The sequence below is a fragment of the Procambarus clarkii genome, chromosome 52 (genome assembly GCF_040958095.1).
Source record: "Procambarus clarkii isolate CNS0578487 chromosome 52, FALCON_Pclarkii_2.0, whole genome shotgun sequence".
Taxonomy (NCBI): Eukaryota; Metazoa; Arthropoda; class Malacostraca; order Decapoda; family Cambaridae; genus Procambarus; species Procambarus clarkii.
In genome coordinates this window covers 2,629,279-2,644,830 of record NC_091201.1, presented here as the reverse complement: position 1 = coordinate 2,644,830, position 15,552 = coordinate 2,629,279, and the positions used below count along the sequence as shown (strand labels likewise).

Genomic DNA, 15,552 nt, shown 5'->3' with positions numbered 1-15,552 from the left:
AGAGTCCTGGTCACCAGGTGTCTTGTGAACGTTTCAGTTCCTTTCCGGCCAGTGTGGCTTTAGAACACCTGTCGCGGCCTCGTCTCAAGACCTGCGATGCTGCTGCCTCCCTGGTAAGTCCCTCCTTTTACTTATCTTTGTGTAGTTAACCTCAGGGAACCGACGGGGCTTCCCACAGAAAACCAGCATTGAATGCAATGAAAATGCCATTTTCTGGGCGAGCCCTGAAGACTTCCCAACACCCTCCTTCCTTCCAGTCGGTGGTTTTTCATCATTCAACAACTTTAGTAGGCTGCCGGCTCCCCCTTTTTTCCCTATGGGAGAAAAGGGGGGGGATAATGTTAATGAGCGGGAGTGCTAGTTGCATGAAGTACTGCTTGTTGGGTTTCTTTCTAGGAGAGTTAATTTGATCTTTTTGTATGTAGATTGCACAGGTTAACCAGACAGTGGTCTGTTTTGATTCGCCCACCTTTCTGGGTCTTTCCCGGGTCAATGGCAATTATGACATACTTTAAAGTGCTCATAGCTCATTGCTCCTGTGCCTCTGAGGAGGCCAGGTTCTGGCTCGTGGTGCCTGGTAGGCTGCAAGACTGATAACCCCAAACTAATAGCACATATCAGTTTGATAGCTTATGGAGCCCCCAAGGCTTGCCCAGAAAATGGCATTTCATTACATTTAATGCTTTTTTTTTTTTTGGGTGGGGGGGGGCTATGGCTTCATGGGAAGAACATTCTTTGCAGTTATGCGCTTGTCATATTTCTTTCTGCCACCCAGATAATAATCTGATGGTCACTTTTTCAGGGAGGTGCCACACTGGGTGTGATGGACTTGTTAACCTGGTTGCAATTCCCCTTGCCTTTGGCCTTCTCGTAGGGGATGCTGGACTGCTAGAGTGTGGTGTGCCTGGCTTCTTTGTCTCGTCAGAGTAGTCCCAAAGCAGTTTGGATTTTCAGGACCACCTTTGCTTGGACAATGTTAGTGGGTGTTCTTCTGGTGGTTGCCCCAACCCGGTCCAGGATAAAGACAGTCAACCTCAAGATCTCTATCATTTTCTGGCTGTTAGGAGCCCATTGATTTTTGTGCAGGGTGGAGTGTTTTAGTTGTTAGTGCCCCTTCTCTTCCCTCGGGCATTTTGCAGAGGTTTTCGGTCTACCCCAGTGCTGCCTATATTTTTATAGTGTCGAGGCTTTGAGGACTAGTGTGGACTTGGGCTGCTTGACAATCTTTGGTTTCAAGTTCCATGGGTTATCTGCTCTGCCCGGGTGATTTCTGGGTTTTGAGGGTGCAGCATATTTGCCTTTTGTGGGCCTGTCATCTCTGCTGGCAGTGATGTGGGTGGATTTGCTTTGGTTCCTGCTTTTATGCAAGGGTTTTGCCTTGGAGGTTAGTTCCAGCCTGTGTTTGGGCTTTGGTCTTTTCCCTGGCAGGCTGATATTTCCCAGCTACTTTGAGTTATTGGTACACCTAATGTTCCTACACCATGCATTGGGTCAATTTTGAGGTCTGACCCTGTTATGAATTTTTAGCTTGTGGCAGCTCCTTGTCAGTTTGTGCTGGTTTTGTTCCACTTGGTGGGACTTTGGAGGTTTAAATCTTCAACTGGTTGCCGTGTGGGCTAGTGTCTGGCCCACGTGGGTTTTTGTACTGGAAATTTCCATGGGGCTCACTGGGAATTTATCTGGTGATGCTCTCCCTTAAGGTATTTTCTTTGTCCTCTTTCTTTTGCACTCCCCCTTTTTAGAGGTGAAGGTTTCCCAGATGATCAAGGCTGCTGGCTCTGCCCTTAAGCCAGGCATGTTTTTTGCAGAGCTAAAAGCTGCTAGCCACTTTTTCTGCCAATGTGATTGGGAGTTGGTAAATCACCATTCCTATTGCTATCTTACAATGCTAATTTTGGTATTTATAATACTGTACATATTTTACACTTCCATTTTTTATGATTTCCAAGAGTTTTCAATAAATTTATTACAAAAATAGGGCTGTATGGCACAATTAAGCGAGACTTGCATATACTACTGTACAACATTTTATATATATATATATACAATTTATTATGTTATATATATTATTTAGGGGTACCACCCCACTGGTGCAATTGAAGGGACCCACATCCTCGAAGAAAAAAAAAGAGTTCAGAAGACCTTGTGGATTCTCGCTGAACACTTTAATCTTTTCCTTTCCCACCACCCCTATTATTTTTTATCAATATTTTATTGCATTACTACAGTTTACAGAAAACACACACTTGTATAAGAATACAGTACCTGTAGTACCTCAGAATACAAGTGTCCCTGAATAAGAGTTTTTCGGAATACGAGCAGTATTTGCTCGGAAAATGTGTCTTGTAAGGCGAGTTTGTCGATATGCGTACAGGCCGACCTAGTGTGTCGTGGTATGGTGATCGTCGCCCCTCACCCCTCACGCCCAGTGACTATCCCACGTCAATTCTTCACCAGATTTTCAGTGTTTTGTTGGATTTTTGGTCATTTGACCATAAAAGTTATTATATATCTCGCCATGGGTCCCAAGAAAGTCAGTGATAAGGTTTAACCTAAGAAAATAATGCGGCGTTTCAGGCAATCGAGTGGCAACACTGAAAAGTATACAGTCTTCACTGTCCTGACATTAATTTTCGATGTACATATTTCAATTTTGTACCAATGTGTTCGCAATAGAATGTTCTAGAAGAACACAAGTATAAAATGTCACAAGGAAGTTAGACAAACACCAAATAAAAAACTACGTCGAATACACTTGTCGTGTCAACAATACAATGGTCTTACCTCGATGGTGCAATGCTATGCTGTTCTCCCAAATAGGCTATGCGGCTATTAGGGAAAACGGAAATTTCATGGCGGACATTTTCAAACTATCTCAAAGTCGATCGCATAACAAATAGTGTATAGAAATTTTTTCTCGTGACTTGTGAGCGAGTCCACTGTGCGATCTCAACACAAAAAGTGGTAATGCTCTTGAGCGCCGTGATAACGCTAAAGGGTTAAGAAAATGTGTGAAGTATGGGAAGAATTGCAAAGTTTTGTTTAAAAAACTCACCCAGATAAAGCTGTAGCAGGCCGTTGCATTGACTTTTTAAATGGCAATGTGATGTCTTACTACAGACAAGTGTTAAAATGTAGGGAAAAACAAGTGTCTTTAGACAGATTTTTAGTAAGACAAGCAAGTCTTAGTGGTATGCAGGCAAAACGTGCCAGAGTGTGCATACCAGTGAAGTCCTCACTGCCTGATGTTATAATGGAAGGGGACACCTTCCAAACAGTAACACCTCTTCTCCCTCCTCCTCCTCACCATTTTTCCATACGCCAACAGCAAGGTAAGTAATAACTTGAACATAGCTTTGTAGGTTTAGATGAATTAGGTATAAAATTTAGTTTGAAGTGAGGTTTTTGGGGTAGTCAGGAATGTTTTAATTCATTTCCCATTATTTCTTATGGGGAAATTAGCTTTGGAATACGAGCTGTCTCCAGGAACGGATTAAACTCTTAAACCGAGGTACCATTGTATAAAAGTGTTCGAAGACCTTGTCCAGCTATATATATAAAAATAGTACCAACAATGAACTTAAAAGGAGAAAGTCTAAGTTCTCCATTAAAGTTAATTAAAGTTTATTGGCAACTACCTATATTTGGACTTTAATCCAAGTTTGTTGACATTTGCATTAAGAACAGGATAACTGCATGAACCAGATCAAGTATAAACAAGGGGCACAAACATGGTATTCTTTAATTATTTATTGTGCTACAGTCTTCCCGGCTTGGTGCCTTCTTTTGACAATTATTTACTCAATATGCCAAAAATGGACCAGTAATAATAATCAGGTTTAATTGTAATTATTTTAATTCAACTGTCACAGCTTTAAAATAAGATTTAGGTGGGCTCTCATTTAGGTTTGCAGAATGCCACAAATTACACTTATCCAATAGTATGAAAATTAGAAAAGCACACAGGTTGACTTCATAATAATCTGATCTTCCTAGCAATTATAACAAACTACAACATTGCTTGCTTGGTTTCAGTGAAAATCCACTAGAGACCAAGTGCACTCCTTTCCTACCCCCACACTCAACCTGTTTGGTTTTTAGCACATTCATGCAATTACTTCAGTTTTTAGTCTGCAAATGGAAATATAATTTTAATTATAATTTTAAAAGCAATTACTTTTTCACCACTTAATAAAGCTGATCTTTAAGCTCCAGCCAGCTTACATAATCACCAATTTCCCCTTTTCAAAGTTATACTGTACCTAAATTTCCAGTTAACTGCAGTCTCACCTTAATACAAAATTTATAACTATTTGCTAACACTGCAAATAGAATGGATCTTAACACACTACTGTAGTTAATTACTTAGCAATATCACCAATAACTTGCAATTTTTTTTTTTATATAAAGTGCAATACAGGACAAGACTAAATTACTGCTTTATAAAAAATAATTATCCACTTCTGTATGTTCTTTATATAAAGGAATAAGTTTTCTTGTTTATACTTTTACTTTTCATATTCCATTACCTTCAAGCATTTTTCACAGGTAATTTGGTTATGACAGCCTTGACTTCATAGTAGTTACGCAAGGCATACTCGGAGTTCTCTCGTCCTTGTCCAGACATTTTGTAGCCTCCAAAAGGAGTTTGAGCATTCAGTACATCATAGCAGTTAATCCTGAAAGAGAGTTACCGTACAGAGTATATGCACAAGAAAATATATATACAATAGCTACCATAAGCAATACAAATCTGTTAACCCAACCTATTTTGGACTTAAAAAGACCATGTGCAGCTGACAAATAGTCTTACAACCTACAAAGTGTGGATAGAATGAGAAATGTGATCACTGCAACAAAACTTTTTGAATGGTGTTGCCACGTGGTCCAGGGAAAACAGTAGAAGCAAAGTTCCGTCACACTTACCGAGAGACTACGTGTTATAACACCAAAGAACCTAATGAAACTTTCACTACCAACTACACAAGATAATTGGCAATGCAAGGATAGCCAATTACTGCTCTTCAAACTACTAGTAAACAAGCTGCTATTAAACTGCCACCTGATGGCAGGTAGGTCACACAACAGCTTCATGAAAGCTGGTCAACCTCACGGTCCCTGGTGTTAACCCTACTTTGATGCCGCAACAGAAAGTGCGAACAGTTCTATGCCGGCTCTGCTCTGCAAAGGCCAGTTTAGTCAAGTTGACCAGTTTTTTCTATTGAGAATGTTTAGTCCTGGACTAATTATCATGAATTATTAAAAGTATATGTACATTTTGTTTTGTACATTTGAAAATCTCCAGTTGCAACACATACTTTGCAGGTTTGAGTGACTTACAAGGTGTTTGGCAGAGCTAATCACTTAATTACTGTATATATATGCTTGCCAACGAAAGCTTAAATTAACATTAGTGACCAAAAGAGCTACACAGTTGCATTACAATAAGAATTATTATTTTACTATCATGCATTAAGTTTCAAGTCAATGCACAAGAGTTTGTAATACACAGAGGCCACTTCAAACCAAGATATCCTCCTCACTGGATAATAGTCAATATTGTACATGAAAATCCTCATACATACCAGACAGTGCCAGCACGAAGGCCTTGCACGAACACGTTAGCCTTGTCCAAATCCTTCGTAAAGACTGCTGCTGCTAGACCATACTCCGAGGAGTTGGCACGTTTTATCACATCATTAATATCACTAAACTTAAAGATCTGTTGGACTGGCCCAAAAATCTGAAAGTTAAAAGTTTACTTATTATTCATAATACCTGTACCATATAGTAAACATTTAAAGGGAATAGTTGATGCATGCATTACAATGCCTTAGTTGATCACACAAGGGAGGAATTTATATATATTTGTTAATTACAATGGGAGATTGTGTCCATGATCAGTAACTGCAGGTAACTGATTATACTACATCTCGAGCATAGGCCACAATTACTATTAGTCCTACATTAAAATAGAAATGGATTACCATACATTAAAATATTAACACTTTCGCTCCCCTGGCATGCGCGCCGCAAACTTTGAGGTCATGCCCCCGGCATGCAGGTGAGTGCTCGGCGACACCGAAATATGCATACTCGTTTCAGTTCTCACCTAGATTCTCGTGCTACGTCGTTCGTTTTGGTATTGTGTTCGCAATAGAATTCCCTACAGGTGTATATGCATATAATGTTCAAAAGCCCAGCGTGACTCCCCACAGCAAAGCCTAAAGTTGCCCGTGAACGAGCACCAATTTGCACACTGCAGCCTAATGTGTATACTCAGTTTGATAACATCAATTTTGGTGTTACGTCTTTCATTTTGGTATCAAATTGTTCACAATATAGATGCGCATTTTAAAACTAGTCCCATAATAATAGAGCAATAACTAGAATTTTAACAAATATTTTAATTTTGGACGCTCATCATAAAATTATTTATATCTTTTCAGTGTTGTGACAAATTTTCATGTTGCATCTTTTATTTCGGTATCAAATTGTTCACAATTTAAAGGCGCGCATTTTGAAATTATCCCAAAGTCGATCAGATAAAAAATGATTTTTATACAAATTTTATTGGACTCTTGCGCGAGTCACGCCAGCGGACTCGAGAAAAATTAATGCCAGCGGCGTTGCGAAAGTGTTAAACATTTACACTGATAGTTATATTTACTAAATGGTGAAAGTAACTGAAAATCATCCAATAGTTCAATATACTATACTGTATTACCAAAATTATGAAAGAAATATGCACTTCCTTACTGTAATTTGTCATACAAAGCAGGAAAGAAGGCAGGAAATAATCAAATCATCCTAAAACAACAAGAACGGATAAAACTGCAGGCAGCTTAGACTGTGTTGTCCCACATGTCTAACATCATGCAAGGCGGTTCTTATGTATACCCAACCAAACTAACATTGCCTCAGGAAATATGATAAGTCACACACCTGTTTACCAACCTAGTGATTAACAGTAAGGTTTAAAAATGAATATTAGTATGTACAGTAATATATTTCAAAACTTCTACTTCAAAGTTGATAAGAAAATATAGTCATGAATATTCACTGAACACCTTTTATCCAAAATTTATCAAAATTAAATTAATAAATATTTAAAGAATTTTCAACCCTTTTGGGTAAAGATTTCATTATTGTATATCAAATATACCCCAAAGACTACTTATGCAACCCATGGAAACTTGTATCCCTAAAGAGGGGGGAGGGGGTGTGAACCACCATTTCTACAACCCATATCTCATACATTTTTATGATTTATAAATTCAGTATACTGTACTTAAATTCCATCATTGGATGGGATACGAAGTTTTCTGTAAAACGTCAAAAGGAGCCATATAGCTTGTGTTTTATCAAGGTATTCACTGTTTTCTAAAGGCATCATAAGCAACTCAACAGAAGTGTACAATGTATTTACAATAAGCAAATATAGTATTCATCTGAAGCAAGTTATGGCACTTAAATTCTCAATACAATAAGGGGGAAAAGATTTAGGTATACTGTACAGCCATATAACAGGGATGCCTAGTGAATATGATGCAACCTTCAATAGCATTAGGGATTGTGTAACTAAATATAAGATGTACTGTACTGTACTTAAAACATTGATTGCTCAGCATTCATACTTACTTCCTCCTTAGCAATACGCATGTTATCTTTCACATCGGCAAAAACAGTAGGTTCAATGAAGAAGCCTTTCTCGCCGACACGTTTACCCCCAGTACACATTTTGGCTCCTTCCTTCTTGCCAGATTCAATAAGGGATAAGATCTTCTTCATCTGCTCTCCATCCACCTATTAAATTACCAGTATAATATGCAGTGCTGTTGTATCACTAGCAAAATTCTTAAATATCTAATACAGCAATCTGAAGAAAAAATATTTGTAAAGGGATTGTCAAGTAATCCAAAAATTTCATACAAAAAGGAAGTAAAGAACATGGAACAAAGAGGAAGACTTGCATCTCTGGAAAACACCCATTCCATTCCATTCTGTTAATACCAGTAACTTAAACACAGAGAACAATGAAAACATTAATACATTCCAACAATGCTCAGTGTACATCATTTAGTTTGAGCAATTTTGAAATAACTCCATCTACATTCAGAGTATTTATAATAAAGTTGTTTCCCCCTCTGAGTTCTGTCCATCTGTCCTTACTGCAAGACTTATTGGACTTGTTTACATCTGGCTCAGCTATTTACACAGTGATTTACTCACCCTTGAACAAAGGCAAAGACCACATTACTTGTCAAGAACGGCATTACTTATGACTAATGTTTACTTCCTTTAGTACCTGGAAATCCCCTACCTGAATGGTATATTATGAGCTATATTGCTGGGCAACTTCTTGTCTCGTGGACCAACAGTAACATCCCAATTCCCAAGCCTAATCATAAGGCATTTTCTAGTTTCTTCAACAAACTTTCTTTTTAACATTTCCACCCAGATGGACAAATTCTTGATCTAAACTGACTTCCCCATTTTTAATCTTCTTGTACCAAGTTTTCTTTCTACTTGTAAGGTGCTTTAGATCCTTTATTTTGGGTCATTATTATTAGATTTGTATGGTATATTACGTTCCTGTGCTTTGCTTAAATTTTTTTAAATGAGTTATATTATGAATCCACAACGAAATCTCTTTTTTCATCACCCATCGCTGGGTACATGTCTTACTCCAAGACCAGCTCACCCATCCATGCCCAGGACTTTATATATAATCTAATTCACCCAAAAAATTTCTTACACCATTAAAATCAGCTTTTTGAAAATCTGTCACTAACAATATTCTCCTACAAATCTATTCCATTCTATGCTAAACCTGATTTCTTTGTGATCACTGTTCCCTAGCTCGCTTCCTATTTCGATGTCATTAATTTGCATTTCCCTGTTAGTTAACACTAACTCTAAAATAATATTTCCACGTGTTGGTTCCTTGAGGTGTTGCTTAACCCTTAAACTGCACAAAACGTCATGATTTGAGACATTGAAGGGGGATATAATTAAAAAAATATTCAAATTATGTAAAAATTACTTAAAAATATTAAATCTCGAACTTATTGGCTTTAGCTTCGTGAAACTATCATCCAAATATTTTTAGAAATTGATTTAAGACGAATATTTAAAAAAATAAACACTGTTGATAAAGAGAACGGCTCCTATTAATTGGAACTGATGAATAATGCAGTAATAAAGAGATGCAAGCACCTGTACGATGCTCAAAGAAGAAGAAAAGTAGTAAGAAGTTTCCACAAAGTGGATATACAGCTGGTGCCTTTATAGCATTGCTGAGTATTACATTAATAATAATAATGAGTAATTATGTTATTCTCTATTTTGTTATACCCTGTATATCATAAATATATTTGCCCAATGTTGTTATCAGTTACTTTCAACAATGTCCAAAAATTTTTTTTTTTTAGGGGAGGGGATTTTTTTTTTTTTTTTTTTTAGGTTTAGTTTTTTTCCTTTGTTTATTATTTGAATTCGTTTTAACCTTTACATCGTGGAGAATGCATACTCATCCCTAACTATGTAAAGCCAGAATTAAATTGGTCAACAAATAAGTCAGTTACAAGTCTCAGAACTTGGGATTGAATTTTTTTTTGGGAAGATTTTTTCTCGGATTTCAAACCATTTTCCTCGTTTCTTTAGGTTGTTTTGATGATTAGGGACCAGATTTGGGCTTTTTTTTTTTTTTACTTATATAAAGTATACCCTAAATATATTCCCTAATCATTATAATTATCCCTATTTTTTTGTTTTTTTTGGGGGTTATTTTTTCTTGACTTCATTTCTACACACATTGACCTACAACGTTCACATGCTTGAGTACGAATGCCAAACAATGTTTATTACAACATACAAGTAAATTCATGAATTAGAACCGCCTTATTCATTGTCAATAACTTTAAATCCTGTAGATCTATAACTAGAATTTCAACTTCAGTATCCAAAAAACTAGTTTCTGACCAATTTTCACCATTTTTCCATGAAGTGTGCACAGCTGCTCGCAGCCTGACGTAGGAGTCACAGCAGGTATCCTTTGGAGGCGTTAGTCAAGTTCTATCTTGAACACTGAGGGGTCGGCCCTTATGTGTAGTGGAAGCCTGTTGAACAGTCTCGGGCCTCTGAGAGTTCTCTCTCAGTACCTGTTGCACCTTTGCTTTTCAATAGGGGTAATTCTGCACATTCTTCCATGCCTTCTGGTCTCATGTGATGTTATTTCTGTGTGCAGGTTTGGGATCAGCCCCTCTACTATTATCTATGTGTAAATTATTATGTATCTCTCCCGCCTGCACTCAAGAGAATACAGATTTATGAAGAAAATTGTGGCCTGAATGTGTTCCAGAACGAGACCGAGGTGTTTAAGCCTGAACTTGAAGTGCCTCTTGTTGACGAAATTGTTTCTCTGGGCTGGCAATTGGCCTTTGAGTTGGATGGTGCTGATATTGAGGAGTTGGTGGAGGAACAGTGAAGAACTGACCCCCGAAGAACTCCAAGCCCTTCACAGGGAGCAGCAACAAGAGGCAGCCGAGGAAATTTCTTCAGGGGGGAAGAGGAGGCAGTACAGAATGTCCCCTCCTCAAAAATTAAGAAAATGCGTGCAGCATGGTAAGAACTGCAAACTTTAGCTGAAATGACGCGCCCAAATCAAGTTGCAGTAGGCCGTTGCCTTAACCTTTTCAATGACACTGATGCATCATTACAAACAAATGTTAAAATGAAGGGAAAACAAATCTCCATGGACAAATTTTTAGAGACGAACAAGCAGTGAACCACATCCTAGTGGTATGCAGGCAAAACAGAGTACCCCATTGAAGTCAACACTGCCTGATGTTATAATAGATGGGGACTCCCCTTCCAAACAGTAACATCTCTCCTCCTCCCCCACCTCACCATCTTCCATATGCCAACAAGAGTCCTTGATAAAGATAAGATAAACATATGTACTGTACTGTAGTTAGAGAAAAACTTTATTCAGTATAAAATTTAGGGGTGTGGAACGGATTAATTCAATTCCCATTACTTCTTATGGGAAAATTTGTTTCTAATTACGATACATCTCTGGGAACGGATTACAATCCGTAGTCAAGGCCCCACTGTACATAAAAGTCGTACATTCAACACATACATACTGTATCCACTACATATATAAATTCTTTACAAAAGAAGTGAACAAACCTGTGGTCCTTGTTCAGTCTTGAAATCAAATGGGTCTCCCACACTGCGAGTCTTGGCACGTTCAACACTGCGCTCCACAAACTCATCATAAATGCCATCCTCGACAAAGATCCTTGATCCAGCACAGCAGCACTGACCCTGTATAATAAAAATAATTTAAAGTGCATTTAAGTTATTGTTCCTGGTGGAGTGAAACTAATTAGTACAACTTTTCCTTTTAATTTTAAAGTGGAGCATTATTCATTATACTGTACTATTATATAACAAGAAATTTTTTTCCCAATGCGTAAATTTATTACACAGTATCTACCAGATTGAAAACCACACAGTTATAATATTTTTTCTCCAGGTGTTTACCATTTGATTTTAATTATTTTTTCCAACATTTTGACTACTATACTTGTCAACAATACAGTTCTATAATTAAAAGGGTCGTCCCTGCTGACACTTCTGTAGATTGGAACCCGTTTGCCTTTTTCCATATATCTGCCAGGAATGCTGTACACAGATGCCTGAAAAATAAATTTTAAGTAGATTCCTGAGCTCAGGTGCACACACTGAAACCAGAGTGAAACCCCCTCTGGACCAACTGCTTTGTTGTGACTTGACTCCTTCAGCATTTTTTCCCACTTCATCTCTGAATGAATTCATCTCTAGACATTTCTGTGCTCTGTTACCTGGAATTCTTAGTGTCTGGTTCTCTGAAAATTTAGTTTTGTATGACATTTTGGAACAGTGTTTAATGTTTCACATATTTCCTCTTCATTTTCTATGAATCTGTTTCCCCTTTTTCACCCTCTGATTTTTATCCTTTACCTGCAACTGGCTTTTAATGAATTTATAGAATAGGCTTGGTTCTGTTTTACATTTGTCTGCTATCCCTTTCAAAACTTCTATCTGCCTCCCTCCTGACTGCCATGTAGTTCTGTCTTGCTTCTGTGTATTGTTGGTATGTTTGAGTGTTGATTCCATTTGTGTCCTTTTGGTCTCTAGCACCCTTGCAATTTCTGTCGATCCAATCCTCTTAGTTCTGCATCTATTTTGGTATAAATTTGTTTGTGCTTTTATCATATATTTCACAAAACTTTACATACATCTCATTTACTTCCTTGCCTAATATCACATCTTTCCAAATTCATTCAAGAACTTCCCCCACAATTTTTTTTCAAGATGGTGTGTCTGCTTCCAGGAGTCCTGAGACAGGATGTGAGCCCCGTGTAACCGTGGGAGTTTTGAATATAAAGCTATACCTACGAACGCCATAAGGCGCTCTGCACACTGGGTGTGCAGGTTCAAGTCATGGTTTCTTCCTATTTTCTCATGTAATAATTGCTCCATTTACATAACTTTCAACCCTTTATATGTGGAATTCTTTGACAATTCTTTCCAGTGCTCCTTTAAAACTAATATTGCAGCATCTAATTTGCCATGATATTTCTTACGAGGTCCCTCTGAGAGGAAAGAATCTTTCTTTTTAAGGACTAAAATATCAAGATAGACAAGTTTAAGTATTGTATTGCTTACCAACCTGATTGAAAAATAGTCCAAAATGAGCCTGTTCAACAGCATAGTCCAAATCAGCATCCTTGAAAACAATGTTTGGACTCTTCCCTCCAAGTTCCAGTGTCACACGCTTTAGGTTGCTAGCTCCAGCTGCCTGCTGGATCAGATGTCCAATCTGAAGATAAATAAAATTATGCCATTTTCATTATAATTTTTAAAATTACCACATACCACAGCCAATTGCTTTTTCTTTAATTAAAACAATATTGGCTACTGGAAATTAAGGAGTTCATAGAATGGCATCAATCCCCCTCATTTGATTCAAAGTTAAAGGCTTATATATAATTTACTGAAGGGATTGAAGTTAAGCTAAAACCAAACCAAGATATTGGTCCTTATACCAACTGACCCTATGGATTTTATACGTGCTGACAAATGTAGTTCTAACACCAAAGCAGAATACTATTTGTAGAATTTTTCAGTGGACTTAATAATAACAAATTAGTATTCATAAAATAACTGTACTGTATATACATTGGTAAATTATAATATTTTTAACAAGGCTCACGAAGGCCACGAAGCACTAATCATGCTTCTCACCTAAGTGGATGCAACACAAGCTGCTTATAAAGAAACACTAGACAAGAGCAGCAGGTAAGGTCCACATAGGTAAGGAATCAACGAGGTACTGTCGTGTGACTGGGAAAAGACGACACTAACAATTAGACAGGAAGGGTTGTAGTTTATATTCAAGCAACAGTTTAGTAAGTGGTGGTTGTAGAATGCTATGCACATACTACCATAGTTTTGTTCATAAATGTTTTGTTGGATGGACACCGCTTCCAGAAATTTATTAATGTAGTGCATCTGGTCCACCTTACAACATGGCAACTATCGAGGAAAATGGCCAAAACTCATGCAGACCAAGTAGTTCAGTCTCACTTGCCAAGCATATAACATGATTGCCGATGTACATGGTTGATGTACAAGACACTGTATGGTTGCTATCCCTTCCCTATTGAAGAGCTAGGGATTGTCTAGTGCCCTGGATGTTTTCCTAATGTAGATCTCTGCAGAGACTGCAATAGAAAAAAATACTGGTGAAAAGAGTGCGATCTGTAGAAGGAATACGTAACACAGTGGAATTCTAACCCTATTTAACAGGGAATTGGATGCCCCCAAAATATTTCAATTAGGTTAGTATATGATGCAATGGTTGGAGTTTGGATAATTCTGATACAATCATCCAAATAATCTAAACTGGTGGAGTTAATTTTTCTAATTAAAATAGTAATTATATATAAATATTTATTATAGCAGTACCTGCATATCTAATGTTCTATTATCCATAAGCAACTGTTGTGTTTGGGCAGGAATCTACTGTACTTTAATAGAAGTGGTTCAGCTCTATTTGGTTTATTTTAAGAACTCTTCCAGCAGAATATTTTGAAGTAAAGGAGGAACTGAAAGTTAATCCGATTTATTTGAATCATTCCCAGTAAGAAAGATCTTCTTAATGTGAAACAATCTGCACATAGTCTTCATCATGGTGTTTCAACATAATATAAACTTGCCCCTTTACATATTTATAAAGCTATATGCACACACTACAAGCTTCCAACAGTAATAATGAGGCAGAATGGCAACCATTACACAACTCGCAGATCTTGTTTTAACCCATCCACAGACAAAGTCCATTCCATCCAGCAATTGACCCCAAAGACACATACATCAATTTTAACTTGCTGTTCATTCAGAATAGGAATTTTCTCAAATATAAATGAATATTGTTATATATTAGCATACTGTGCACATTTAGGCATTGCTTAGGTTAGGTGCTTAAGTTCTGTTGGTGTTTATTTATATTTGTAGTACGGTGAAGCATTGACAGCGTTGTGGTTCGAACTAAAGTCGCCAGTGAAGCACTTGTTCCGGAAGTGTTCGATCATCAGTTGTGAGTCTTGTATAAACCGTTTTTCATTCATAAACAGGGGGTTTGGCAGGTGCATGGAATGGACTTTGGGTCTTTGTTTGGAGGACAGGCTGCTTGTTCTTACCTCTGTTGACCCCGTGAAAGCAACCTTGTCAACATCCATGTGTGAAGCAATGGCCGCTCCAGCGCTTGGACCATAGCCAGGGATGACATTAACTACACCTGCTGGGAAGCCAGCCTCTGCTACCAGTTTAGCCACATATAAGCCAGTCAGTGGGGTCTGTTCAGCCAGTTTCATAACAATGGTGTTGCCTGGAAAATATAGATGGCATTACTTTTGCATTTGGATACTAAAATGGTAAACTAGTGTAAACACAATCTTCATAAATTATATACTGTACAACCAAAATTTGATACTTAAAATTTAAGACATTTAGGAATTAAACAAAAAGCTATAATTAAAATAATTTCAATACAAATGTATAAGACAATATACTTTTTATAAAATATTTACGATTACTGTACTTTCAACGTGGCATCAATGAATCCAAATGTTTAATGTTATTTGGTAAGAACAACAAGTTTGAAGAAGTGTTTATCTTCTGACGTTGATGCGTTGCTCATACATAAATACAAAGGTTAATTTGACAATTTTACAGGTTTATGTAAATCTAAAATTTTGGATTAAATAGCATTACAGTAATTCTGCAACAATAACTGAACAGCTGATGCAGCCTGTGTCCACACTGGATATTTATACATTAATTTAAATGAACGAAATATAAAAAATGTACCAAGGTTAAGAACACTTTCAAAGTCACTAATGCAGTATTCTTTTTTTGTTTCTGCTCTGGCCACAATATTACTATGCCATCATTTGAATGAAATTAAATGAATTGACCACACAAGGTCAATTAAAT

The 15,552-nt window shown here is 37.3% G+C and overlaps 1 protein-coding gene across 1 annotated transcript in view; it reads right to left on the bottom strand.

The window, feature by feature from the left end:
* Positions 1 to 3,838: 3,838 nt before the first annotated feature.
* Aldh (Aldehyde dehydrogenase) overlaps positions 3,839 to 15,552 on the bottom strand; it is a 44,306-nt gene continuing 32,592 nt past the window's right edge. Inside the window, exons 5-10 of the mRNA XM_045751004.2 lie at positions 14,757 to 14,944; positions 12,725 to 12,874; positions 11,197 to 11,334; positions 7,642 to 7,806; positions 5,586 to 5,743; positions 3,839 to 4,679 (exon numbers count right to left, since the gene is read on the bottom strand). Coding sequence (XP_045606960.2) covers positions 4,532 to 4,679; positions 5,586 to 5,743; positions 7,642 to 7,806; positions 11,197 to 11,334; positions 12,725 to 12,874; positions 14,757 to 14,944 — 947 coding nt within the window. The 3' untranslated portion in view covers positions 3,839 to 4,531. The remainder of the gene's footprint in view (positions 4,680 to 5,585; positions 5,744 to 7,641; positions 7,807 to 11,196; positions 11,335 to 12,724; positions 12,875 to 14,756; positions 14,945 to 15,552) is intronic.